Here is a 27955-nt window from a genome sequence, read left to right as displayed (position 1 = left end):
CCTGCCACCATACAGCCCGAAAGGCACTCTGTAGAACTCACACATTGGTGTACATTCTTTATTTCTTCACGTCGTCGTTGATTAGAACACATACAGCCTAAACAACACTCACTGTGTGAAGGAGGGTAACACAGCACAGGCCGGGCTCCTCACCCTCACGGCCAGGGTCAAGAGAAAGAGGTCAGGGTTCAGGCTGGGAGAGGTCATGGCCAATAGGAGTAAAGGTCATTAACATGTTATGAATATGGTCGAGGGCCTGGGAACGGAGAGACGTGACCAACAGACTTTGTTCTGATTGGTCAAGAGGCAGTGTGGGTGGAGTAGGGGAGGCCCCCTCCCCCCCAGTGACTCCAGGAGCCATTCGATGGGCTGAGGTGACCTCTAACCTTTTTGGGGGTTGGGGGCTTGAGGTTGACACCCAGCTCTGCCATATTGTCAATGAAAAAGAACAAATCGGATAAAAGATCTATAAAGTACATTACATTTACATTTTAGTCATTTAGCAGACGCTCTTATCCAGAGCGACTTACAGTAGAGTGCATACATTTGATTACATTTTACATACTGAGACAAGGATATCCCTACCGGCCAAACCCTCCCTAACCCGGACGACACTATGCCAATTGTGCGTCACCCCACGGACCTCCCGGTTGCGGCCGGCTGCGACAGAGCCTGGGCCCTAGACCACTGCGCCACCCGGGAGGCCAAGTAGGAGGGAGAAATGTTCCAAGGCTTTGTAGTTGTGCCAGTTTCTGGTCATCATCAAAGGGGACACAGAGGAAATGCTCAGTATGCTTTCATCAATAGTGTTGTCTCTGTAGGACAGTCTTTCAATCAGTATTATATGTTTGTGTTTGAAATAGAATACTGTGGATCTGTGTACATCAACTTTACCATTTCAAAAGGAAGCAAACATGATAAAGATCAAGATTCTTTAAAAAAAAGTTTATTGGCTTTTAAAACCACTTTAAAAATCTCACCAGTGAGTACTTTCCATTGAAAAAAAAGAAACATGAATGTTTTATTTTGCCATATTAACAAGCTACTGTACATATGACACAGTACACCAGACAACAACAGAGGGAGGGAGCTTCTTCTACTGGTAGGAATGAACAGGATAGTCAAACTGAGTTGGTACTGGCTCAGGGTCAGTCAGAACTCACAACGTACAGAGTCACTGCTTGATGGAACCATAGAATCATTAGAACTCATTCTAATTCTATAGTTGGAACTCCTGTACATCTAAAGATGGAGGAGAATTTTCCTTCATTCAAAGATTGAATTCAAATATCAGTGCCTTATAGTAGTAATGCCAAAAATCTTGTTTTTTTTTTTTAAACAACGTATTTCTTTACAAATGCTACATTTAAAAAAAAGTATGTAAAAATAAAAACATACGTCAATCATTAACGAAACATAGCTCCATACACACAGAACAATATTAACTTATATTAAGTAAACAGCCCACAATGTAAAATAATGTAACTTACTGTAATTAAGTTAACTACAGTAACACTACCGGTCAGGTACACAGAACCCGCCCAACCCACTGTAATTAAGTTAACTACAGTAGCACTGTCAGTCAGGTACTACAGTAGCATTGCCAGTCAGGTACACAGAGCCAGCCCTTACCACAGCAGACAGTGGTTACCTTAATAAGTATGTGTCCGAAAAGACACCCTATTCCCTAATATAGTGCACTACTACAGTTCTGACCAGGTAAAAAGTAGTGCACTATATAGGGAATAGGGTGCCATTTTGGAGGCACATAACAATACAAAGTAGTAGGAAAGAAATGATGAACACATGCACGCCTACGTTTTAAAGTCATTTTTTAACATAATGAAACATGTAGGTTTTTAAACGTTTTTTCTTTAAATCATTTTAAACATTTAATTTTTCCTTAACGCTTAGATTATATTCTCGTGGATGAGAATGAGTAAATCTCACTGAGATCATTATTAATGCACATTTTTTTGCTACATGACAATTATAGTAGTCATTTTCTACATGACAATTCTTTTTCGATCATAAAAAATATTTTTTTGTTGTTGTGTTTTTTGTTGTTGTTGCGGGCCTTCATTTCGTCATTCCCTCGTGACATTTGTCCATTATAAGGTTTGTGACAAAGCCATGTTTCATATCATACAAATTTAGTGCAATAAAAAGTGAACCTACAAAGTTTGTTTGTTGAAAACATGAACACAATGTCTATAGAATCGATGATGTTACAGAAATGTATGCAACCAGCTAATATATATATCATATAACTCTTGATTTTTTTTCTTTTTCTTATCAATAAACCATGCTATTGTTCTCGCTCAGAGCACACATCAGAGACCTATTATTATTATTATTATAACAATTACCTTTAAAAGGAAAGTCTAAACACATCAGCAAACCAGAGACCAAACAGACAGCATTACTTTTACAAATACATCGAGGAGCCGGAAATGCAACACACACAACACACACAAGTCTCTATTATCTTGACTAATATACATTTAGCTTTTTTTCTTCTCCTTTAATGGCACATAGACTTTACTTAGCTAGAATGATGGCCATAATATAGTAGTCTTTTTTTCTTTCTTGATACATTACATTTCTATGTATCCTATCCTATTTACAAATTAATGGAGCTTTAATTTTGACTATGACTTTTACCACAATAACAATAGCCAAAATTCAAGCAAATCATCCTATTATAATCACATAGCTGGCTGGCTAGCAGTGATGGTTTCAACAACATGCTGTCTGGCCCAGTGTTGCCTAAGCAACAACAAGGACCTCTACCATTTCATATACATTTACATACTGTCTGGCCCAGTGTTGCCTAAGCAACAACAAGGACCTCTACCATTTCATATACGTTTACATGCTGTCTGGCCCAGTGTTGCCTAAGCAACAACAAGGACCTCCACCATTTCATATACGTTTACATGCTGTCTAGCCCAGTGTTTCCTTAGCAACAACAAGGACCTCCACCATTTCATATACGTTTACATGCTGTCTGGCCCAGTGTTTCCTTAGCAACAACAAGGACCTCCACCATTTCATATACGTTTACATGCTGTCTGGCCCAGTGTTTCCTTAGCAACAACAAGGACCTCCACCATTTCATATACGTTTACATGCTGTCTGGCCCAGTGTTTCCTTAGCAACAACAAGGACCTCCACCCTTTCATATACGTTTACATGCTGTCTGGCCCAGTGTTTCCTTAGCAACATGCTGTACATGGATTTTCGATGCTTCTCCTCTTTTCTTTTCTCCCCCCCAAAATGAAACAAATCTTCTTACTTCTTACATACAGTATGTTCCAAATGGCACCCTAAAATGGCACCCTATTCTCTAAATAGTGCACTACTTTAGACCAAGGTCCTATGTGTCCTGGTCAAAATCAAGTGCACTATATAGAGTGCCATTAAGGACGTACACCGAGTTATATCTGTTTCTTTTCACTGATAACATAAGTCTCTAGGAGTGCATGGATGATTACAAATCCCATGTATAACAACCTCCTACGATATTACAACTTCTAACATAAAATTAGGTTATTTTTAAACAACTGCTGTTCTTTGGTATGGAAATAAGGCTGGATCTCCGGGAAAGACAATCACGATTCGTTTTGTATCTAGATCTTAAGTTGACATCATCAAACTCCAGAAGCCAAATCTATGCAACTATCTTCGCAGCCTCTGTTGCCTTCAATGACATATTTAGCCATCGCCATACCATTTATATAACTATACGTCCCAAATGGCACCCTATTCCCTATGTAGTGCACTACTTTAGACCATGGCCCATAGCCAAATGGCACCCTATTCCCTATGTAGTGCACTACTTTAGACCATGGCCCATAGCCAAATGGCACCCTATTCCCTATGTAGTGCACTACTTTAGACCATGGCCCATAGCCAAATGGCACCCTATTCCCTATGTAGTGCACTACTTTTGGACCAGGGCCCTGATCAAAAGTAGTGCACTATAAAGGGAATACGGTGCTATTTGGGACGTGGACAATATTTCTCAAGCCTGTGAGAAACACACCATGGCCACTAAAACGTGTGTCTGCCTGTTCCGACATTATTCTCCATCTACGACTGATACTAAGTAAGGGCACACTCAGTGTGGTTTGTTTTATACAGTATGGATGCATTAAGTGACCCTGCAAATAAAAAAGGAACCATAAGAAATAGTATTGAAAACATTATCAGAGTTTAAACAGCTGCCTTGATATGAATGGTGAAGCTCTGGATGGTTCTAGATCTAGAATCTGTTTGGTTCTAGAATCGCTTCTAGAATGTGCAGATTCTATGTACTACTATACTATGATATACAGTCTGTCTGTAAAGATGGTGTAAGGCCTTGGACTTTGGAAATAAGGCAGCCAAGTTTGTTGTTGCTTCCCTTCCTAGGAGTGACATGTTTTTTCTTCCCCAGATAGACTACCAGCACTAGCAAATCATCTAATCTTCCTCCCATTTCCACATATTGAACGGTACAAGTAGCATAGGCTTTGAGATTTAAGATTTCACTGTGGGATAACGCTGTTCAGATATGAACCAGTACAATTGATTTGGTATAATGATAATGTATGATGAAGATAATGTCTTAAATTCAGCACCTGGTAGCTCCCAGATGGTCGCTACCCATTTAGTATTTGGATATGGCAGGCAATGTAATGCGCATGTCATTAAGTTGCCTACTAAGTCCAATATTGTATTTTTCGGTTTGGATTCACTTTTGAAACGCACTTTTCTAAAAAAGGATAACAACATCCTACAGAAAACATTTTTGGGTGAAGTTCATTTTTGATTGTGTGTTTGTGTGATTGTGTGTGATAGTGTGTGATAAGTGTGATTGTGTGTGTGTCAGAGTGTATTAGGTGATGTATTAGGTGATTTCAGAACATATTGCATTGTTGAATGAGTAGACAATAAAATGTAAGATATGGTTTAACTTTGTGGTATTCATCACACCTTGAGAAATGTATCCCTTTCAACAACTCTGCCACTGAAATGCCTACGCGGGCCCTGGCCAAAAGGCAGGCCCTGGCCAAAAGTAGTGTACTATGTAGGGAATAAGCTATCATTTTCAGATGCAGCCCATTGTCTCACGGAATGCTTTAAAATACCTTCTAATACTTGAAATGCACTCCTTTTTGATTTCATTGGAAGGTGAAATTAAGCGGTACTGTGATTCCAGTAACAACAAAAACAGTGCTGCTATAGAGAGGTTAGGCTAACAGTGGGAGAGGTTAGGCTAACAGTGGGCGAGGTTAGGCTAACAGTGCCATAAAGCAGTGTGTCAGTAAGAGGTTAGGCTAACAGTGGGAGAGGTTAGGCTAACAGTGGGCGAGGTTAGGCTAACAGTGCTATAAAGCAGTGTGTCAGTAAGAGGTTAGGCTAACAGTGCTTTAAAGCAACGTATCAGTGGGAGAGGTTAGGCTAACAGTGCTATAAAGCAGTGTGTCAGTAAGAGGTTAGGCTAACAGTGGGAGAGGTTAGGCTAACAGTGGGAGAGGTTAGGCTAACAGTGGGAGAGGTTAGGCTAACAGTGGGAGAGGTTAGGCTAACAGTGGGAGAGGTTAGGCTAACAGTGGGAGAGGTTAGGCTAACAGTGCTATAAAGCAGTGTGTCAGTAAGAGGTTAGGCTAACAGTGCTATAAAGCAGTGTGTCAGTAGGAGAGGTTAGGCTAACAGTGGGAGAGGTTAGGCTAACAGTGGGATTGGTTAGGCTAACAGTGCTATAAAGCAGTGTGTCAGTAAGAGGTTAGGCTAACAGTGCTATAAAGCAACGTATCAGTGGGATTGGTTAGGCTAACAGTGCTATAAAGCAGTGTGTCAGTAAGAGGTTAGGCTAACAGTGGGAGAGGTTAGGCTAACAGTGGGATTGGTTAGGCTAACAGTGCTATAAAGCAGTGTGTCAGTAAGAGGTTAGGCTAACAGTGCTATAAAGCAACGTATCAGTGGGATTGGTTAGGCTAACAGTGCTATAAAGCAGTGTGTCAGTAAGAGGTTAGGCTAACAGTGGGAGAGGTTAGGCTAACAGTGCTATAAAGCAACGTATCAGTGGGATTGGTTAGGCTGGCACTTTTCACTGGACAAATGGCCAAGAGTCCAGAAGTTTTTTCCCCAACAAACAGTAATAAAAAACAGATATACAGAGCATTCGGAAAGTATTCAGATCCCTTGACCTTTTCCACATTACATTACAGCCTTACTCTAAAATGGATTCAATAAAAAAATGTCCTCATCAATCTACACACAATACCTCATAATGACATCACAATACCTCATAATGACAAAGCAGAAACAGGTCGTTGTTTTTTTGTACAAATTTATAAAATAAATAAAACAGCAATACCTTATTTACATAAGTATTTAAGACCCTTTGCTATGAGACTCAAAATTTTGTTCAGGTGCATCCTGTTTCCATTGATCATCCTTGAGATGTTTCTACAACTTGATTGGAGTCCACCTGTGGTAAATTCAATTGATTGGACATGATTTGGAAAGACACACACCTCTCTATATAAGGTCCCACAGTTCACAGTGCGTGTCAGAGCAAAAACCAAGCCATTAGGTATAAAGAATTGTCCGTAGAGCTCCGATACAGGATTGTGTCGAGGCACAGGATCTGGGGAAGCGTACCAAAACATTTCTGCGCATCGAAGGTCCCCAAGAACACAGTGGCCTCCCATCATTCTTAAATAGAAGAAGTTTGGAACCACCAATACTCTTTCTAGAGCTGGCCACCTGGCCAAACTGAGAAATTGGGGGAGAAGGGCCTTGGTCAGGGAGATGACCAAGAACCTGATGGTCACTCCGACAGAGCTCCAGAGTTTCTCTGTGGAGATGGGAGAACCTTCCAGAAGGACAACCTTCTCTGCAGCACTCCACCAATCAGGCCTTTATGGTAGAGTGGCCAGACGGAAGCCACTCCTCAGTAAAAGGCAAATAACAGCCCGCTTGGAGTTTGCCAAAAGGCACCTAAAGGACGCAGACCATGAAAAATAAGATTCTATGGTCTGAAGAAACCAAGATTGAACTCTTTGGCCTGAACGCCAAGCGTCACGTCTGGAGGAAACCTGGCACCATCTCTGTGGTGAAGCATGAAGCATGGTACTGGCAGCATCATGCTGTGGGACGTATTTCAGCGGCAGGGACTGGGATACTAGTCAGGATTGAGGGAAAGATGAACAGAGCAAAGTACAGAGCGATCCTTGATGAAAACCTGCTCCAGAGCGATCAGGACCTCAGACTGGGGCGAAGGTCCACCTTCCTATAGGACAACGACCCTAAGCACACAGCCAAGACAACGTAGGAGTAGCTTCGGGACAAGTCTGTGAATGTCCTTGAGTGGCCCAGCCAGAGCTTGGAATTAAACTCGAGAGAACATCTCTGGAGAGACCTGAAAATAGCTGTGCAGCAACACTCCCCATCCAGCCTGACAGAGCTTGAGAGGATCTGCTGAGAAGAATGGGAGAAACTCCCCAAATACAGGTGTGCCAAACTTGTAGTGTCATAACCAAGAAGACTAGAGGCTGTAATCGCTGCCAAAGGTGCTTCAACAAAGTACTGAGTAAAGAGTCTGAATACTTATGTAAATGTAATATTTCGGTATTTAAAAAATAATAATTTTGCAAACATTTTTAAAAACCAGTTTTTTCTTTGTCATTATGGGGTATTGTGTGTAAATTGATGAGGGAAAAAAACGATTTAATCCATTTTAGAATAAGAATGTAACGTAACAAAATGTGTAAAAAGTGAAGGGGTCTGAATATTATCCCAAATGCACTGTATACAAATTACTCACAGTTCAAAACAAAAGACAACAAAACAAAAACAGAAACCATAAATACTTATTTAAAAATACCGGTTCGCATTTGACTTGGCATCCTATTCCCTATATAGTGCACTTCGTTTGACCAGGCCCTATGGGTTGACCCTATGGACCCTGATGAAAAGTAGTGCACTATGTAGGGAATAAGCATCCATTTGGGATGCAGTCAATAACAACATTAGCCCAACATCTCTACGGTAGTAGGCTGGTCTTTGCTCTCTAGCCAGTCGAACGAGGAGTTCACAGTATCACTACATATCTGCTGAAACAGAGGATCGTTCTTCAGCTCTTCCAGTGTGGCGTCTTCGTACTGTTCTTGCTGCTGATTGGACGGATTGAACAGGAGGTTGGCGTCCAGTGTGTTCAGGTCAGTGATGCTGTTGGAGAGGTCGGAGGTCAACCTGATGTCATTGGTGAAGTCGGACACCACGGCGGCGTTAAGCTCTGACGCCACCTGACCGACCAGTTGAGAGCTGGGGTTGAGGCCTTCAGCGTCAACGTTGAGGCCGTCATCACCTAACAGGTCTTTAACAGTGTTGTTGAAGTCTAGCTGTTGCTGGGCGTCGTCCTCCTGCTGCTGCTGGGTGGGGGTGGGCTGGAGGAGTACCTGGGACTGGGGCTGGAGAAGCTGGAGCCCGCCCTGGAGCTGGGGATGGGGACTCTGGAGCAGTCTAGCCTGGGATTGGAGCTGGGTCTGGAGTTGTCCAGAGTCTCCCTGAAGCTCTTGGAGGCCCTGGATCTGCTGGAGCTCCAGGTCCACGTTCTCACCAGGACCTGATTGTGCTTGGTTGTCTCCAGAGGAGAAGTTCATCCCCTCCCCGCCTCCTCCAGCGCTGGTGAGGTAGCCCCCATGCTGCTGGAGGTCGAAGGAGGCAGGGCTGGAGCTGACGGTCTGCAGCTGAAGGTGGGATTGGTGGGTGTTACCTCCTCCCCTTCCGGTTGTGAAGCTCCCATTGGTGGCCTGGCTCTGAGACTGGGTCTCCAGCATCTGGGTGAGGTTCATGCGGGCAGTGTAGTTGGAGGGGAAGTTGTTGATGCCCAGGCCCCTGACTGTGTCGTCCACGTCAGAGTCCATCTTACTCAGGAGGACGTTGGTGATCTTAGTGGCATTACTCTGGATGGCCTGCATCTCTACAGGAAGTAGCTCCATCTCCACAACGCTCTGCATCATGATGTTTAAGGGCACCGACTGGCTGCGCTGGGCCATGCTGTGGAGGTTACTGCCCACCGATTGGCTGTTGGACAGGAAGCTGAGTATCTCGGAGGAGGTCATGGGGGAGCTGAAAGGGGAGACTACCAATTGAGTGGTTGTGCCAGTGCCGGGGGTTGTGCCGGTACCGCTGAAGGTCCTCTGGCGCACGGCGGGGCTGACGCTACGACAACGGAACGTTCCGCCGCCTGACGACGAGGCTCCGCCCTTGTTGTCTAAAGGGGCGGGCACAGCAAAGCTCTCATCCTGTTTGGTTGGAGTGTTGGTGGGCGTGGTCGATACGCTGGTCATCTGCTGTTGCACCGGGGAGATGGGAGAGAAGTGTTCGCCATCCTGCAGTCTGGATTGAGACTGGAAAGACTGGCCACTGTGGCCCGGAACAGCGAAGGCGTGGGGCTTACGGAAATGGTCATCCACTAGATCCTGGTAACTAGGCAGGAGTCCACCAAGGCTGTGGTTAGAGATGGATAACCCAGACCCTGGCCCTGCTCCGACTCCTCCAGTAGCTTCAGTACCACTACTATTGTAGCGGTTGTTGATCCACTCCAGTTTAGCCTTATCTGGGTGCGTGGCCATAGGTCTCTGCATGGGCTTGATGGGACTGGAGGAGACAGACACCACGGAGGCATCGTGGTAACCCCCTGCCATGCTGGAGTTGATAGGGGTGAAGGCAAATGGGTTCCTGCACTCCACCGGGCTGGGCGGGATGCCGCTAGAACAGTTAGACAGAGCGCTTATAGGGGTGTGTCGGCCTCCTAGAGGGACCTCCACGGGCGTGATAGGGGCCATGCTGTGATGGCAACAGGGGCTCTCTCTGGTCAGCCCGTGCCCACCGAGAGTCATCTCGGTGGGGGTCGGGGTTGGAGTCGGTGTGGGAGTCGGGGTGGGAGTCTGGATGGGGGTTGTGCTGCTATGGGCAGACTGGTAGAAAGAGGAGCTACCCCCCTGGTGGTGGGTGTTGAGGATGGACCCCTGGGGGCCCCCAGGCTGGCCCTGGAGAGAGATATTATCCACACAGCTACTGAACAGCGGCTGCAGGCCCTTCAGCTTCATCTGTTCTTCCATCTGAACCAATTCCTCTACTATGCTGTCCTGGGTCATATCATCATCGTTAAATGAGAAGTAGTCCATGGTGGAGCCGTGCTGGGAGGCTGAGGAGGCAAAGTCCACCATCTCCTGGTGAAGGCCAGATAACTGATCAGAGGAGTCTGAGGTCTGGGACATGATGTTTGGGAGTTGGTGTTGGTTCATGGTGGAGCCCAGGGCCTGCTGCTTGGTATGGTCTGCTGGTATCTAGAATTGAAAATAGCAGAATAGAACTTTATTGACCATCAGAGGAGGGACAATGCTTCATTGACATTACCCTACAAGGATTTTTTTATTTCACCTTTATTTAACCAGGTAGGCTAGTTGAGAACAAGTTCTCATTTACAACTGCGAACTGGCCAAGATAAATCAAAAGCAGTGCGATCACACACAACAACACAGAGTTACACATGGAATGAACAAACATACAGTCAATAATGCAAAATAAAAAAAGTATATATACAGTGTGTGTTCAAATGAGGTAGGCAAGAGGATGATTAAAAATGGTACATTACATTTTAATCAGTAAGGTGTCTGCTGTTAAAATATTGTGGAATGACATAACTTTTCTAAACTCTTATCTATTTAAAACAGTTAGCACTATACATAGACATAGAGGGACACACATATAAACTGTGTTGGAATACTCATACTAACCGCAATAAGTACTATTTGTGACATACTATAGAGTATGTAGTATGCTTATTGGTCAAAGTATGGATAGAGTTAGTATGCCAAAAGTTCCCGGATGTCTTACTACATTCACCAAATGTATACAAAATAAGTATACAAGCAGTGCTTTTAGGGCCCATAATGCAATTCTTCATAAAATGGGCGTGGCTTCACAATGTTTTCAAATTTGAAGAAAATGGCGGACAATATGCAGACTGACGAGAGCGGATACAAATTCATTGCTTTAAATATTTATGACAAATGTTAAGAAACTGTTGAGCAATGTAATAAAGTAACAACTTTTCAAATAAGTTACCTTACACGTTATGTTGGCTGACAATTTGTTAGCTATGCTAGCCTTACGAATAGCATAGCATATCATTACAGTAGTATGTACCGGTATGTTAGCTAGCTACCTAACGTTAGTTGGCTACTAAGGGTGTGTTCGTAAATTCAGGTTGCGTTAGTAAAATCAGAGCTTTGTCAGATTGTCCGTTCGTAAATTCAAAGCGTTTCGCTCACGGAGCGTTCAGAGCGCACGCTGGTCGCTCTGGACGATGAGTAGGGTTGATCCGAGCGTTCTGACCTCACAACGGTAGTCAAGCACCCAAGCTAACTGTATAACGTTGGCTAGCATGCTAGCTTCTTCCAGACACAAATGAGAGAACACCTCTCTCTGACCATTTAACTCACACTAGCAGAGCTGGTTAGGCTGTTTTCATGTTATCCAGAGCGTTGGTGACTATAACTGTGCTGCTGGAAACAATTTAATGATGCTTTTTTGCAAACGTTTACTGACACCAACCATATTCAACGGGTGTTGAGTGTTTGTAAAGTTATTCTGCACTTTGGCACACTCGGACGAGAGTGCGCTGAAATCGGAGTAGATAGCCAGAGTTAATTTACAAACGCAACCTATTGACGTGATTGTTCAAGTCATTCTTGGCTTTGCGGTAGCTTAGTGTTATAGTCATTGTGCGTTCTTAATGGACATCTTTAATGAAGTCGTAAAATGTCTAGCTAATAATTTGTTATGCTAGCAAGAAGTTGCATAGCAACAGCATTACCTTCCGGTAGACAGGCGAAGCGCTAGAACGCTCAACTGAAAGGATACTGTTGGTTTACAGTATACTAATAGTATGTAGTATATACGCATTAAGTATGTAGTACACAGTATGGGTATTCGAACACAACTTTAGACTCACATTCTGACTGAAGGTCTGTTTCTGCAGCTCTTCCGCATGCCCCACAGCTGACTCCTCCCACATTGTGCTCTTTATGTCCCCCATCGCAGAGACAGAGGCCTCAGATTGACGCTGTGCTCCTACCGCCATCGCAGAGACAGAGGCCTCAGAGTGTTGCTGTGCTCCTACCGCCATCGCAGAGACAGAGGCCTCAGAGTGTTGCTGTGCTCCTACCGCCATCGCAGAGACAGAGGCCTCAGAGTGTTGCTGTGCTCCTACTGCCATCGCAGAGACAGAGGCCTCAGATTGATGCTGTGCTCCTACCGCCATCGCAGAGACAGAGGCCTCAGAGTGTTGCTGTGCTCCTACCGCCATCGCAGAGACAGAGGCCTCAGAGTGTTGCTGCTGCTCAGACACTGTGGTGGTGGTGCTATCAGGGGCTGCAGTGCTGCTGGTGTGACTGCTGACAGTGCTTAGTGTTAGTCCTCGAGAGGACGGGTCTTCGCGTTTCACTACCAGCAACGAGGAGACCTGGGGCTTCACACTGACAACAGCCTGAGAGGAAGAGAGGGAGAGGGAGGAGATCTCTGCGTTCGTGACAGGCGAGTCGGACAGCGCCAGGATCTTCGTGGGCACTAGGTGTTGTTTCACCGTCACTCGACAGGGGGCGCTCTCAGGTCTGGCAGGAGTGCCAGGTCTAGCTGGGACCCATGGTTTGGGGTCAAAGGTCACACTCAAAGGCTGCTGGGAGATGAAGACGCGCTTCACAGGGATGACGTGGGAGGAATCCAGCCCGGGGCCGGCCCGCTTCCTGGGGTTCTTGGCCCCGTACGAGGAGTCTTTAGGGGACAATAAGGTAACAGCCGACGAGCCATTGGACGAGGAGGATATTCCGCTGACGCTAGGAGCATTTTGATTGGCCGAGGGAGCAACGGTCAGATACAACGGACTTTCTTGGTGACAGGTGGTGGCGATGATGCTCTTATTGCTGTCCTGCTGAGGCCCCGCCCACTTGATCGCTGCATTGGTGGCAGCAGCTGGAGGAGAGGTGGAGGAGAATGAGACGCTTTTGGTCCTGTCGGTCACTCTGTCAGGTCCTGGTGAGCATTTGACCATAAGCGAGGGTTCGCTGGCCGCCCGGTACTTGGTGGCTCTCTCTGGACCCTTGGCCCCACAGGGGGACTGCTTTATGGTGCTCCGTTTATCAGAGTTACAGCCCGGGTTATTATCAGTGATGATGGCCTCAGGGGCCACTGTGGGAATAGGGGTGGAGGGTGGGGCGCCAGGCCATGCTGCAGGGGACTGGGGGGTGGCTGGGGCTGGGGGGCCTCCCTGGCTCTGTCCATGTTGCTGGACCTCCTCTAGGGCGGCAATGGTGGTAAAGGTGGTGGTGGTGGTGGTGGTGGTTCCCACCCCGGCCGAAGCTGGCCTGAGGACCATACTGTTACTGCTGGTACTGAGAGTGTTGCTAGGGGCCAGAGAGATGGCGGTCATCTTGACAACGTGGTGGGTCTTGATGGGGCTGTTGGTGATGAGCAGAGTGGGAGGCGAACGCAGGGTGATGGCCCCTGTGGCTGAGGGCTTGGGGAGGATCTGGGGGTACCTGTGGTTCCAGGAGATGGAAATAGATTAACACAAACTACAGATTTCATGTTAATTAATGTCTATTAGACAGTGTCAATTTAACCAGCAGAACAATAACGCATTACCCTAAACCTTATCTTAACCGCGCTGAAACTACACCCAACTTAACCCTTGTTCCTGAACCTTAACCTTACTTAATTTGACCTCTATGCCTAACCTTAGGTTTTGGTTCTGACGGTGGAGTTTATACTTCCTTATTGTGGTTGTTACCTGTGCCTGGCCAGGCGGTCGCCCACGGGACTGGCTGAGATGTTTTGGGGCGTCTTCGGGGACTGCCTGTGGGTCAGAGACTGGGTGTGGGTGACCACCTGGAAGTTGACCGTTGGCAGTACCTTCCCCTCGGCGGATCCCACTGGGCTAGGGGAAGTCATCAGCTGCCTGCTCCTCTGGACCTGCAGGGGGGGGGGGGGGGGACAACGGACACGGTGGAACATGTCCGATTAGGAATTATGACTATTAGCATTAAACGCGAAAAACACTTATCTGGTTTATTTCTGTGGAATTTTTTGACTATGTAGTGTATTTAACCTTAATTTAACAAGGCAAGTCAGTTAAGAACACATTCTTATTTACAATGATGGCCTACACTGGCCAAACCTGGACGAACCTTTATCAATCTTGTCTGATCTGTGTGCGTACAGTTGAAGTCGGAAGTTTACATACACTTAGGTTGGAGTCGTTAAAACTCGTTTTTCAACCACTCCACAAATTTCTTGTAAACAAACTATAGTTTTGGCAAGTCGGTTAGGACATCTACATTGTGCATGACACAAGTAATTTTTCCAACAATTGTTTACAGACAGATTTTTTCACTTATAATTCACTGTATGACAATTCCGGTGGGTCAGAAGTTTACATACACTAAGTTGACTGTGCCTTTAAACAGCTTGGAAAATTCCAGAAAATTATGTCATGGCTTTAAAAGCTTCTGATAGGGTAATTGACATCATTTGAGTCAATTGGAGGTGTACCTGTGGATGTATTTAAAGGCCCACCTTCAAACTCAGTGCCTCTTTGCTTGACATCATGGGAAAATCTAAAGAAATCAGCCAAGACCTCAGAAAAAAAAGCATAGACCTCCACAAGTCTGGTTCATCCTTGGGAGCAATTTCCAAACGCCTGAAGGTACCACGTTCATCTGTACAAACAATAGTATGCAAGTATAAACACCATGGGACCACGCAGCCGTCATACCGCTCAGGAAGGAGACGCGTTCTGTCTCCTAGAGATGAACGTACTTTGGTGCGAAAAGTGTAAATCAATCCCAGAACAACAGCAAAGAACCTTGTGAAGATGCTAGAGGAAACGGGTACAAAAGTATCTATATCCACAGTAAAACGAGTCCTATATCGACATAACCTGAAAGGCCACTCAGCAAGGAAGAAGCCACTGCTCCAAAACCGCCATAAAAAATCCAGACTACGGTTTGCAACTGCACATGGGGACAAAGATCATACTTTTTGGAGAAATGTCCTCTGGTCTGATGAAATAAAAATTGAACTGTTTGGCCATAATTACCATCGTTATGTTTGGAGGAGAAAGGGGGAGGCCTGCAAGGCAAAGAACACCATCCCAACTGTGAAGCATGGCGGTGGCAGCATCATGTTGTGGAGGTGCTTTGCTGCAGGAGGGACTGGTGCACTTCACAAAATAGATGGCATCATGAGGGAGGAAAATTATGTGGCTATATTGAAGCAACATCTCAAGACATCAGTCAGGAAGTTAAAAGCTTGGTTTGCAAATTTGTCTTCCAAATGGACAATGACCCCAAGTATACTTCCAAAGTTGTGGCAAAATTGCTTAAGGACAATGAAGTCAAGGTATTGGAGTGGCCATCACAAAGCCCTGACCTCAATCCTATAAAAAAATGTGTGGGCAGAACTGAAAAAGCGTGTGCGAGCAAGGAGGCCTACACACCTGACTCAGTTACACCAGCTCTGTCAAGAGGAATGGGCCAAAATTCACCCCATATGTGGGAAGCTTGTGGAAGGCTACCCGAAACATTTGACCCAAGTTAAACAATTTAAAGGAAATGCTACCAAATACTAATTGAGTGTATGTAAACTTCTGACCCACTGAGAATGTGATGAAAGAAATTAACGCTGAAATAAATCATTCTCTCTACTATTATTCTGACATTTCACATTCTTTAAAAATAAAGTGGTGATGCTAACTGACTTATGACAGGGCATTTTTACTAGGATTAAATGTTAGGAATTGTGAAAAACTGAGTTTAAATGTATTTGGCTAAGGTATATGTAAACTTCCGACTTCAACTGTGTGTGTGTGTGTATGTATGTATGTGTGTGTGTGTGTGTGTGTGTGTGTGTGTGTGTGTGTGTGTTAATAACCCCTTCTTACCGTGATGGGACTGGAGACAGCTGCCACCACTATGCCAATGGTAGGTTGTGGTGAGAGGAGAGCAGGACTTCCACAGGGGATAGCTGGCCCTGGGGTGCTGGCCTCGGCCCTCCTGGCCTGGTTCTGTCCCTGGGCCTCTCCAGGCAGGGGGGACTGGAGCTTCTGCTCCTGCTGTTTCTTCTGGATCTTCCTCTGGAGCTGTTGCTTGGCGTCCACCGAGGGAGAGGCCAGCGTCTTCACCGGCTGGAAGGACGAGGCTTCGGACGTGGGCACGAACGCAGAGGTTGGCGTGGGCGTCTTCAGACCTGATGAGACATATAGATGAGAAGTAACCAATACTTTTCAGAGTCAACACACCTGAGAGTTTAAAACGTTTTTTTGAATCTTCAAGACAGTTGAGCCCTCTTTGTTGACAGTTGAGCCCCCTGTCAACAGACAGCTGAGCCCCCTGCTGACAGGTGACAACCCCGTTGACAGGTGAGCCCCCTGTTGACAGTTGAGCCCCCTGTCAACAGACAGCTGAGCCCCCTGCTGACAGGTGACAACCCCATTGACAGGTGAGCCCCCTGTTGACAGTTGAGCCCCATTGACTGCGGTCATCCTTTCCACCATCCCCATTAGCTATGCCTACCTGTGGGAGTCCCAGTCATGACGGTGAGGGCAGCCATGGACTTGGTTCCTATGTAGTGACTGTTGAGCAGGAAGCGGGCCAGGTCCTCCACGGCATCAAACTGTCTGCTGAGGACCTTCTGAGCCCACTCACACACCAGGCCACAGGCCGCTGAGCGCATCTCATCCTCTGCACTGGGAGACTGGCCAGACGACGGCTCCATTAACTCACACTGGGGGTAGATGAGGGAAGAGGGTTAGTAGGGAAGAGGTCCTTCAGTTCTGATATCCTGTCTGGAGTTAGGGTGGATCTACTTGTGTCAATTCCATTTAAATTCAGATCTAAACTGAAATTCCAACTCTAATTTTCCTAAACTTGCTTATCAATTATATTTGGAATTGTAATATCAGTTTACTTCCTGAATTGACTGAATTGAAATGGAACTGACCCCAACCCTGATGAAATGGAACTGACCCCAACCCCGATGAAATAGAAATGACCCCAACCCTGATGAAATGGATCTGACCCCAACCCTGATGAAATGGAATTGACCCCAACCCTGATGAAATGGATCTGACCCCAACCCTGATGAAATGGAACTGACCCCAACCCTGATGAATTGGAACTGACCCCAAACCTGATGAAATGGAACTGACCCCAACCCCGATGAAATGGAACTGACCCCAACCCTGATGAAATGGAATTGACCCCAACCCTGATGAAATGGAATTGACCCCAACCCTGATGAAATGGAACTGACCCCAACCCTGATGAAATGGAACTGACCCCAACCCTGATGAAATGGAACTGACCCCAACCCTGATGAAATGGAACTGACCCCAACCCTGATGAAATGGAACTGACCCCAACCCTGAAATCTACATGTACTTACTCTGAAATGATTATGGCCATTTCCTGGCTGAAAGAAAGAGCCATCATGTAAACTTACCCCGTCGTCTGATTTTTGTAAGTCCAAGTTGGGCAGAGAAGGCATGTGAACAAAAGCTTTCTTCCTCAGTCCACTATAACAGTATTTAGATTTGCCTCTCATGCCCAGGCGGCGAGCCTTCATGTTGGGAAAGACATTCTTCATGATCTTTCCAAAGTCTGCAGCACTCAGTGGGTGGTAGGCAAGACTGTCACAGTAGCTCCTGAAACACATTCACAACATGATAAATATGCATTATGACAATACAATCTGTAGTACAGGAGGCTGACGGCACCTTAATTAGGGAGGACGGGCTCGTGGTAATGGCTGGAGTGGAATGGTATCAAACACATGGTTTCCAGGTGTTTGATGCCATTCCATTGGCTCCGTTCCAGACATTATTATGAGCCGTCCTCGACTAATAGGTACATGTATTATCACAATACTGTACATGTCATTCCTAGCCACTGTATTTCTGCCTCTGCACTGCTGATGTGAAAAGGGCTTTATAAAATACATTTGATTGATCTGAACACTTAACAGAAAGAAACACACTAAAGTTTGATGATTCTTTAGTGAATAATATGTAAACAAATCCCCCTTTCCCTTAACAGTAGTTAACTGCTACTACGAACTACTACTAACTACAGCTGCTACCTCTAACTACTACTACTACTGCTACTAATACTACTGCTACTAATACTACTGCTACTACTAACATTACCTACTATTAACTACTACTACTAACATTACCTACTACTAACTACTACTGCTGCTACAACTGCTAATACCGCTACTACTACTGCTGCTACTACTACTAACATTACCTACTACTAACTACTACTGCTGCTACAACTGCTAATACCGCTACTAATACTACTACTGCTGTTCCCGCTACTACTACTGCTGCTACTAATACTACCACCGCTACTACTACTGCTGCTACTAATACTGCTACTGCTACTACTACTACTATTACCACCACTACTACTACTGCTACTACTAATGCTACTGTTACTAATACTACTGCAGCTGCTAATGCTACTACTACTACTGTTACTACTGCTAATGCTACTGCTACTAATACTACTGCTACTACTAATGCTACTGCTACTACTACTGCTATAACTAGTACTAATGCTACTGCTACTAATGCTACTGCTACTAATCCTACTACTGCTACTAATGCTACTGCTACTAATACTACTGCTACTACTGCTACTGCTACTAATCCTACTACTGCTACTACTGCTGCTAATGCTTCTAATGCTACTACTACTATGGTTACTACTGCTAATGCTACTACTACTAATGTGACTGCTACTAATACTACTGCTACTACTAATGCTACTAATGCTACTGCTAATTCTACTACCGCTACTACTACTGCTACTGCTACTAATGCTACTACTGCTACTGCTACCAATACTACTACTACTGCTACTAATACTACTACTGCTGCTAATGCTTCTACTACCACTGTTACTACTGCTACTACTACTAATGCTACTACTACTACTACTACTAGTACTACTACTACTGCTTCTACTACTACCGCTGCTACTAATACTACCACTGCTGCTACCGCTACGACTACTATTACTACTAATACTACTACTGCTACTAATACAACTATTGCTACTACTACTGCTATAACTACTACTAGTACTAATGCTACTGCTACTAATACTACTGCTACTAATGCTACTGCTACTATCCTACTACTGCTACTACTGCTGCTAATGCTTCTAATGCTACTACTACTATGGTTACTACTGCTAATGCTACTACTACTAATGTGACTGCTACTAATACTACTGCTACTACTAATGCTACTAATGCTATTGCTAATTCTACTACCGCTACTACTACTGCTACTAATGCTACTACTGCTACCAATACTAATACTACTGCTACTAATACTACTACTGCTGCTAATGCTTCTACTACCACTGTTACTACTGCTACTACTACTAATGCTACTACTACTACTACTACTAGTACTACTACTACTGCTTCTACTACTACCGCTGCTACTAATACTACCACTGCTGCTACCGCTACGACTACTACTAATACTACTACAACTACTGCTGCTACCGCTACCACTAATGCTACTACTAATTCTACTGCTACTAATGCTACTGCTACTAATACTACTGCTAATGCTACTACTACTACGGTTACTACTGCTAATGCTACTGCTACTAATACCACTGCTACTAATACTACTGCTACTAATACTAATACTACTAATGCTACTACTACTATTAGTACTGCTACTACTAGTACTAATGCAAATGCTACTACTTCTACTACTGCTGCTACTACTACTACTACTACTAATACAACTATTGCTGCTACCGCTACTACTACTGCTGCTGCTACTTTTACTACTGCTGCTACCGCTACTACTACTGCTTCTACTAATACTACTACTGCTACCGCTACTACTTCTACAGCTACTACTACTGCTGCCAATACTACAGCTACTACTACTACTAATGCTACTACTTCTACTACTACTGCTACTACTACTACAACTATTACTAATACTACTACTGCTACTAATTCTGCTACTACTACTGCTGCTACTGCTACTACTACTGCTGCTGCTAATGCTACTGCTACTACTGCTGCTAATGCTACTTATACTACTACTGCTGCTACTAATGCTACTGCTACTACTACTGCTGCTACCACTACTACTGCAAGTACTGCTACTACTACTAACACAACCACTGCTACTAATACTACTGCTACTACTACTAATGCTGCTGCTACTGCTGCTACTACTACCGCTACTAAAACTCCACTCAAGGGCTGCTTTCCCAGACACAGTTTAAACCTAGTCTAGAAAGCACTTTAATGGAAATTCTGTACTGAGAACACAAGTAGGGTTGCAAAATTCCCAGAAATCCTAGTTGGAGGATTCAAGGTGACCTGCTTATTGTCTTTTGACTCAAGGAATCTTTTCAACCCTATGTACAGGTCATACTCACTTGTATTCGTCGTACACCTCTTGCTTTGGCAGTGATGTCTCAGGGTGCTCCTCTAGGTGATTCCGGATCCAGTTGAAAGCGTACATCTGCTGTGTTCGGCTGGACGACATGCCACTCTGGTCACTGAAACGGTTAAAGTTACAACAACACAAACAGGTTAGTGGCAAAACAATATTCAAACTGATTCTTTTTATTGTGATGTGTTTGACCAGACAAGGCAGCGTGTAAAAAAAATTAAATAAACAGTCTCCGATTTTATTTCGATTTCTTGCAATAAATAGTGTGTGTGTGTAATGTAGTAAGTACCATAGTCCAGGAGTGGAGGCTCTCTGATTCTCAGTCCTAGTGATGTTGCAGTGTTGGAGGGTTGAGGTGACAGGTAGATAGACAAGAGATTTAAAAATAATAATAATAATTAAGGACACAGAAAACTGGGTATAATAGCAAATCAATCATTATACTAGTATCGCTTCATTAATGATACAAATAAACAATTATGTCAACGGACATTAGCATAAGATCACAAGACCGAGACCGAAGTGGTGAATTTTGATGCAAAAGGAATTGGAGACAGTTTCTTTTCAAATGCACCGAAATATGAATACAGCTTGTGATCAAAAAACAGCTGAGGTAAAATTATATTATCAGGCCACCAAATTATATGTAATCCAAGACAAATTGAAAGCCGTCGCAAGCACCACAATCAGCACAGCAATAATAATAATAAACGACAATGAGATACAGAATACTTAGAAAGTATTCACAACCCTGGACTTTATCCACATTTTGTTGTGTTACAGCCTGAATTTAAAATTGATTACATTTAGATTTTGTGTCATTGGCCTACACACAATACCCCAAAATGTGAAAGTGGAATTATCTTTTTAGACATTTTTACAAATTAATTAAAAATGAAAAGCTGAAATGTCTTGAGTCAACTTGTATTCAATCCCTTTATTATGCCAAGCCTAAATAAGTTCAGGAGTAAAAATTTGCTGAGCAAGTCACAAAAGTTGCATGGACTCATGATTTTTGAATGACTACCTCATCTTTGTACCCCACACATACAATCATCTGAAAGGTCCTTCAGTCGAGCAGTGAAAACACAGATTCAACCACAAAGACTATGGAGGTTATCCAATGCCTCGCAAAGAAGGGCATCTATTGGTAGATGGATAAAAATGTAAAAAGCAGACATTGAATATCCCTTTGAGGATGGTGAAGGTACTAATTACACTTTAGATCAGGGGTGTCAAACTCATTCCACGGAGGGCCTAGTGTCTGCAGGTTTTTGGTTTTTCCTTTCAATAAAGTCCTAGACAACCAGGTGTGGGGAGTTCCTAACTAATTAGTGATGTTAATTCATCAATCAAGTACAAGGGAGGAGCGAAAACCCGCAGACACTCGGCCCCCCGTGGAATGAGTTTGACACCTGTGCTTTAGATGGTGTATCAATACACCCAATCACTACAAAGATACAGGCATCCTTCCTAACTCAGTTGCCAGAGAGGAAGGAAACCGCTCAGGGATTTCACCATGAGGCCAATGGTGATTTTAAAACAGTTACAGTTTAATGGCTGTGATAGGAGCAAACTGAGGACGGATCAACAACATTGTAGTTACTCCACAATACTAACCTAAATGACAGAGTGAAAATAAGGAAGCCTGTACAGAATAAAAATATTCCAAAACATGCATCCTGTTTACAATAAGGCACTGAAGGAAAAACTGCAAAAAAATGTGGCAAAGAAATTAACTTTATGTCCTGAATACAAAGCGTTACATAACCAACACAACACATTACTGAGTACCACTCTTCATATTTTCAAGCACGGTGGTGGCTGCATCATGTTATGGGTATGCTTTTCATCGGCAAAGACTAGGAAGGTTTTTGCTTCTACAAAGAATTCACTCAGGGGTGTGAATTTAGATATTTCTGTATTTCATTTTCAATAATTGTGTTTTCACTGTCATTATGAGGTATTGTGTTGTAGGTGGGTGAGTGAGGGAAAAAATGGGTTAATCCATTTTGAATTCAAGCTGTAACACAACAAAATGTGGAATAAGTGAAAGGGTTATGAATACTTTCTGAATACTTTCTGTCGCTTGGTGTAATATTTGATGTATTTTAAATTGACAAATCAAATCAAATACAACTAGAGAAAAGGGGAAGACGTTACCTTTTATCAATGCCATTGTTGGGACCAGAAGGCAACTTAAGGTAGAGGTAGAGTTTCTCGATGTCTGTAAACTTCTCAACATCTTGCTGTAAAATGTAAAGAGTGAAGTATAAGATACAGAGGGGGAAACAAAACATGTTTTGATGGACAGACATAGTATATCTCTGTGACCATGGGAACCAATTTGCTTCTCTGTCACTACCACAGTTAGTTACCTACCTTAGTTGAATGTACCTGATTGTAGCCAAGTCGCTCTGGATAAGAGTGCTTCCTAATGACTCAAATGTAATGTAACTGTAGCCTAGATATTATGATAATCAACAAAAAAAACACTATGCATGTTGTATATAGGTGTTGTCAGTGTGCACACAGACAGCATGTCTTTGATTTCCACATCACAACAGACTCCACCCCAGCTCCTTTTCAATAGGCTTCTGAGAATGGAATTCATCTCACCTCTTCCTTTTCTATTCGCCTCTTTGTTGCTAGGGGAACCCATACTTATGAACGAGGTGAGAGTTGTCAGCCAATCAGCGGAGAATATATATATATTTTTTTTTACTGGACTCCACCACTACCAGCATGCCGTGTGCTTGTTAGCTACCGTCTGCCAGTGTCTTTTCTAACAATATAGGCTAGCTATAGTCTGCTTTCATTCTGTTATGATTGACACAAGTAGGTCTAAGCTTACATATTAATTGGGTCCTCCTTATATGAGTTAGGTTTATTACCAGGGTCGTGTTCGTTATATAAGGCAAAAAAAAGAAGAAAACGGACTGAAACAGGGAGGAACTGGACATAGAGTCAAATTACCCAGAATACCTAGCAGTCAAACAAAGAAATGGTTCCAATAGTTTTTCCCATAGAGAATTTTAGAAACACTTAAAATAAAGGCTATGTTTGCGTGACGATTTGATAACCGTGTAAATTTCTATAGGAAAAGGTGACTTTTATCAATATATTTTCCCGTATTTACCCCCCCAAAAATGCTAATTAGCTGATAATGTGGCAATGATTAAAGAACTACAAATGCCATGATCTGGACGAGACAGCTGAGTCGAGGCAAAGGTAAGAACCTCTGGATGAACAATTTTAGCTAAATTTAGTAATTAATAAATTGCCAAAACTCCTTTACACGGATAATTCTGCGAACTGTCTTGTGCAAGTTTTAAATTGACACAACACCTGTTAGCAAAGATGTCAGCTAGAGATGAAGTGCAGAAGCTTGCAGGGATTTGTAGTCTTGCATAATGTCTACCTTGATGCTAATTTGCATTTTCGAATCTGAGAGTAAATAGAGCCGAATATATTGATAAAAGTTACCTTGTCCTAGATAGATTTAGATGTTTATCAAAACGCCATGCCAGGATTAGCCTACTACACGGCCCTTATTTTAAGTGTTTCTAAAATCCGCTATGGGAAAAATGAACGATTAGAACCATTTCCCTGTTTGACCGCTAGGTATTATGGGTATTATGACACACTTCCACTGTGGGGCTCTATAAGGTCCAATAAGAACAGATTGTTTTTAAATTCCGTTTTTTTTTCTTTTCGCTACAGTGTGCCATAATGAACACAACCCAGGTTTAGACTGCATGACGACATCAGTCCAGCGCTAGAACAGACAGACAGACACTCTGTCATGCTCTCAATGTTGACAGACAAGGTAGCTACATCGTAATAAAGCCAGTGATCCCTTCAGGGTTGGGGTCAATTCCATTTCAATTCCAGTGAATCCAGAAAGTAAACAAAATTCCAATACAAAATTGTCCTTATTGAAAAGCATTGAAGATAATTGGAATTTCAGTGTACTTTCTGAATTGGAATTTAAATGGAATTGACCCCAACCCTGGATAGCTTATAAGACTTATGAAGCCTTATGACACTATGAAGGTTCATACATGCTTATACCCAGTTATAAAGCAGCTTTTAAATAAAGTGTTACTGAAAGACAGTCGTTGCCCTAGTAATATCTGAGCCATATTCTTCACAAACTCACGAGGAAGTCAAAGCGATTGCTAAATTGGTGCACACCGGCACATGAGCACCTTTAACTAAAAGCTAAACTGTTGTTTTTCACGCTGCATCAAAGCCGATATATTAATAACAACTCTACTCACCAATATGTTGTCCACTTTTGATTGTACAGATTTGCTACAATGAGAGAGAGAAAGCGAGAAAGAAAGGGAGATATTGACAGGGGAACAAGACAGCAGCATAACATGTTCTCAAAAGCCTTCAATCTCACAGAAAAAAATGTTGTATGCATCTCAAATTGATCTCTTTCCCCCATGGCCTACCTACAACCTATGCACCCGTGTTGAACTGATAGGTGCTAGGGCTGGGCGGTATACCATATTTTACAATATACCGGTATTGATGCACGGACCGGTTTGGGTTTTTACTTTACCTTCTATAACTGTATTTTAATGTTTTGGTTTGTTAAATGTCATATGCCATGTGTAACATATATATATTTTTGTTTACACCGTTACTTGAGTCATCCCTCTCCGTTCTCTCTCTCTATCCATGCCGCTTTCCACACAGACCTAGCCCCGTTCCCCGCCACTCAAGCAGCGCATTTATTGTTGCTTGACCACGAGACACTTGCGTTCAGTCTGCATGGTACAATGCAGCACATGCAACGGTGTTGATGGCAACGATGCTGCTTCCACTTTACTTCTTAATATAAATCCACAAGCGTTCTATAATTACACTATTAGTTGTTGTGTTTCTTACATCTGCAAACAGCTAGCTTGTCTTTTCTTAGCAAGTTTTAGCTAAATCGTGTTAGCCGCTAATCGTTAGTTAGCTGGCTAGCTAGCTAATAAAATATACTGAGTCAGAGCAAACGTAGCTAGCTAATACAGCCTGATACCAGTGATGTTGTAGGCCTAAATCAGAATGTTGTTTGTGCAACAGTATCTTCTGAATCAAAGAGTCATAGGCAAAGCATGAATATGTTGGCTACATGATGATGTAGCCAAAGATTATAGGGTCCCCTAGGGAACACTGACCAACACTTTGATTCCTGCCCTGTAACAATAACTCCTCCCTGGCATTTTCATCCGTTGTCATGTCAAATGCTGTATTCAAAGTGCCCACTATAATTTATATCTATATTTTACCCCCTTTTTCTCTGCAATTTTGTGATATTTAATTGGTAGTTAGTCTTGTCCCATCGATGAAACTCCCATTCGGACTTGGGAGAGGCAAAGGTCGAGAGCCATGCGTCGTCCGAAATGCGACCCTGCCAAGCCGCACTGCTTCTTGACACACTGCCCCCTTAACCCGGAAGCCAGCCGCACCAATGTGTCAGAGTAAACACTGTACAGCTGGTGACTGATGTCAGCGTGCATGTGCCCGGCCCGCCACAAGGAGTCACTAGAGCACGATGGGACAAGGACATCCCGGCCGGCCAAACCATCCCCTAACCCGGACGACGCTGGGCCAGTTGTGCGCTGCCTCATGGGTCTCCCGGTAGCGTCACAGCCGGGGATCGAACCCGGGTCTGTAGTGACGCCTCAAGCACCGTGCCACTCGGGAGACCCTTATTATTTATATTCTAACTATAAAATTAGAATAAACATTATATTTCTAACTGTTCACCCAAATGTTTAGATCCATAATCGCAATTGCAACATTTTGTTAAAAATAAGGCCTTGATTTTTTATGCCCATATCGTGCAGCCCTACGTGGCAGTGTGGAAATTATCCCAAAATGAGTGCAGCAACGCAAAAAAATTATGGAAATGCAGGAAATTATTTTAGGTTGAAGTCGAATTGAACAGTATAAACCAATCAGAATGGAGAAAGACCCATTGAAATCACTTATAATGTATGTGATGTCACACTAGGATTACTCACTACTCATAAAGCATATTTAGAACTTTTTATTTAAAAAAAAAACATCATACCGTCAAAAATGTTAAACATATTTTGATATGATATTTTAGGCATATCGCCCAGCCCTAACAGGTGCAATGTGGAGAATATTCCACCTTGCCATGGTAGATTTATATCATATCAAATTCTTTCAGATCTCCACAATGCAGTGCATTTGGGTCAAGGAATTATATTTTTTGACAGGTCTCATCACCAAGAATATGGAACAGTACATGTTATACACAAACACTGTATTTAATGACATTATGGATAATTTGTGTCAGGGACCTACCTACCTATAGCTGACTAATCATACTTGCAAATGTATGACTATTATTGATAATAGACGAGTGTCAGTGCATAGGACTCAGGTGTCATTGGGCCTCCTTTGGCTATGCATACATAATTATAACTATGTAGCTATCTGTGATGTAGCTAGCAGGCTACAGAGCTTGTGTAGAGACAGTTAAGAGCAATAGCTTTTTCAATATGTCTGGTAAATTGTCTAGCAAGCTTGGCTAATTAGCTAGCAGCAATTATTTCACAGCCAGCCCCAGCAACAAGGACAGAAAACCAATATTAGCTAGCTAGCGAACCTAAACTCAATTCATATTCTACTACTAGCTAACGTTAGCTACTTAAATACACACCAATGTAGTTAGCTATTAGCTAGCTACATATTGATTAGCTAACGAATCGAAGACCTAAACGAGAAGGCGGCGAGTTAAGGTAGAAGACAGGCGAGACCCCGAGCTGTCATCATTTTGTAGCTGTGCAGCACCGTAGCTAATTTATAAACTAGCCAAGTGGAGTGTGTGTGTGTATTGACCATTGAATGCATAAATATATATCTTACCAAATTGAATTCTTTATTTTGTACTGCAACGCATTGGCCTCGGGGCCCTGTAGTCCTGGTACTAACGTTGGAAGAGAGCCCAATCCCGAGTTGGGCTTCAGCTGACCAGGTTGTTGTTGTTCATCATCATCGGCCATCACGATGATATTCTCGTCGAGCGGAGATGGGTTGGTCGGGGTCTAACAAATAGGCCTCATCCTGTTTATACCTTGATATAGCGTTGGTTCCCCGGCTGTGGCAGTGCATGCATGACGCCAGAGCGGAGTACCCACCGTTTGATGATGAGGATCGTATGAGCTAGGTCAACCTACTGTATCGACGATAGACCATGACGGTTAAGACTATGACTTGCCTGCACTTGACATTTTATAAAAGAAAACAAACGGCATGCGGGAATACAAAAAGCATTATTTCGCAGAGAGAGGCTGGGCACTGCTGCAAACGGCGAGCACGCCTGCTGCAGGCTACGGAAGGCAATGCTGCTTGCAGGCT

At 43.5% G+C, this 27955-nt stretch overlaps 1 protein-coding gene across 1 annotated transcript; it reads right to left on the bottom strand.

Annotated features, from left to right (window-relative positions):
- Window positions 1-930: 930 nt before the first annotated feature.
- On the bottom strand, window positions 931-27955 carry LOC129854869 (DNA-binding protein RFX7-like). The gene is made up of 11 exons (XM_055921995.1): window positions 27464-27955; window positions 24844-24877; window positions 22724-22809; window positions 20850-20885; window positions 20544-20666; window positions 17563-17764; window positions 16635-16845; window positions 16004-16308; window positions 13853-14034; window positions 12020-13601; window positions 931-10349 (listed from the first exon to the last, which is right to left on the bottom strand). The coding sequence occupies exons 1-11, from the start codon at window positions 27598-27600 to the stop codon at window positions 8025-8027; spliced, it is 5223 nt and encodes a 1740-aa protein (XP_055777970.1). The 5' UTR covers window positions 27601-27955; the 3' UTR covers window positions 931-8024.

The sequence above is a fragment of the Salvelinus fontinalis genome, chromosome 5 (genome assembly GCF_029448725.1).
Source record: "Salvelinus fontinalis isolate EN_2023a chromosome 5, ASM2944872v1, whole genome shotgun sequence".
In the NCBI taxonomy this organism is placed as follows: domain Eukaryota; kingdom Metazoa; phylum Chordata; class Actinopteri; order Salmoniformes; family Salmonidae; genus Salvelinus; species Salvelinus fontinalis.
Note: the sequence above shows the minus strand (reverse complement) of the source record. Positions and strands in the feature narration are given on the sequence as shown.

What these genes read in the sequence shown, in the direction of transcription:
- LOC129854869 (XM_055921995.1), bottom strand. Translation starts at nt 27,600, where the DNA reads ATGGCCGATGATGATGAACAACAACAACCTGGTCAGCTGAAGCCCAAC. An exon ending in AACAATGGCATTGATAAAAG is followed by an intron (nt 20,886 to 22,723) that starts GTAACGTCTTCC and finishes CAACATCACTAG; the next exon opens with GACTGAGAATCAGAGAGCCT. An exon ending in CTGTCTCCAGTCCCATCACG is followed by an intron (nt 14,035 to 16,003) that starts GTAAGAAGGGGT and finishes CCCCCCCTGCAG; the next exon opens with GTCCAGAGGAGCAGGCAGCT.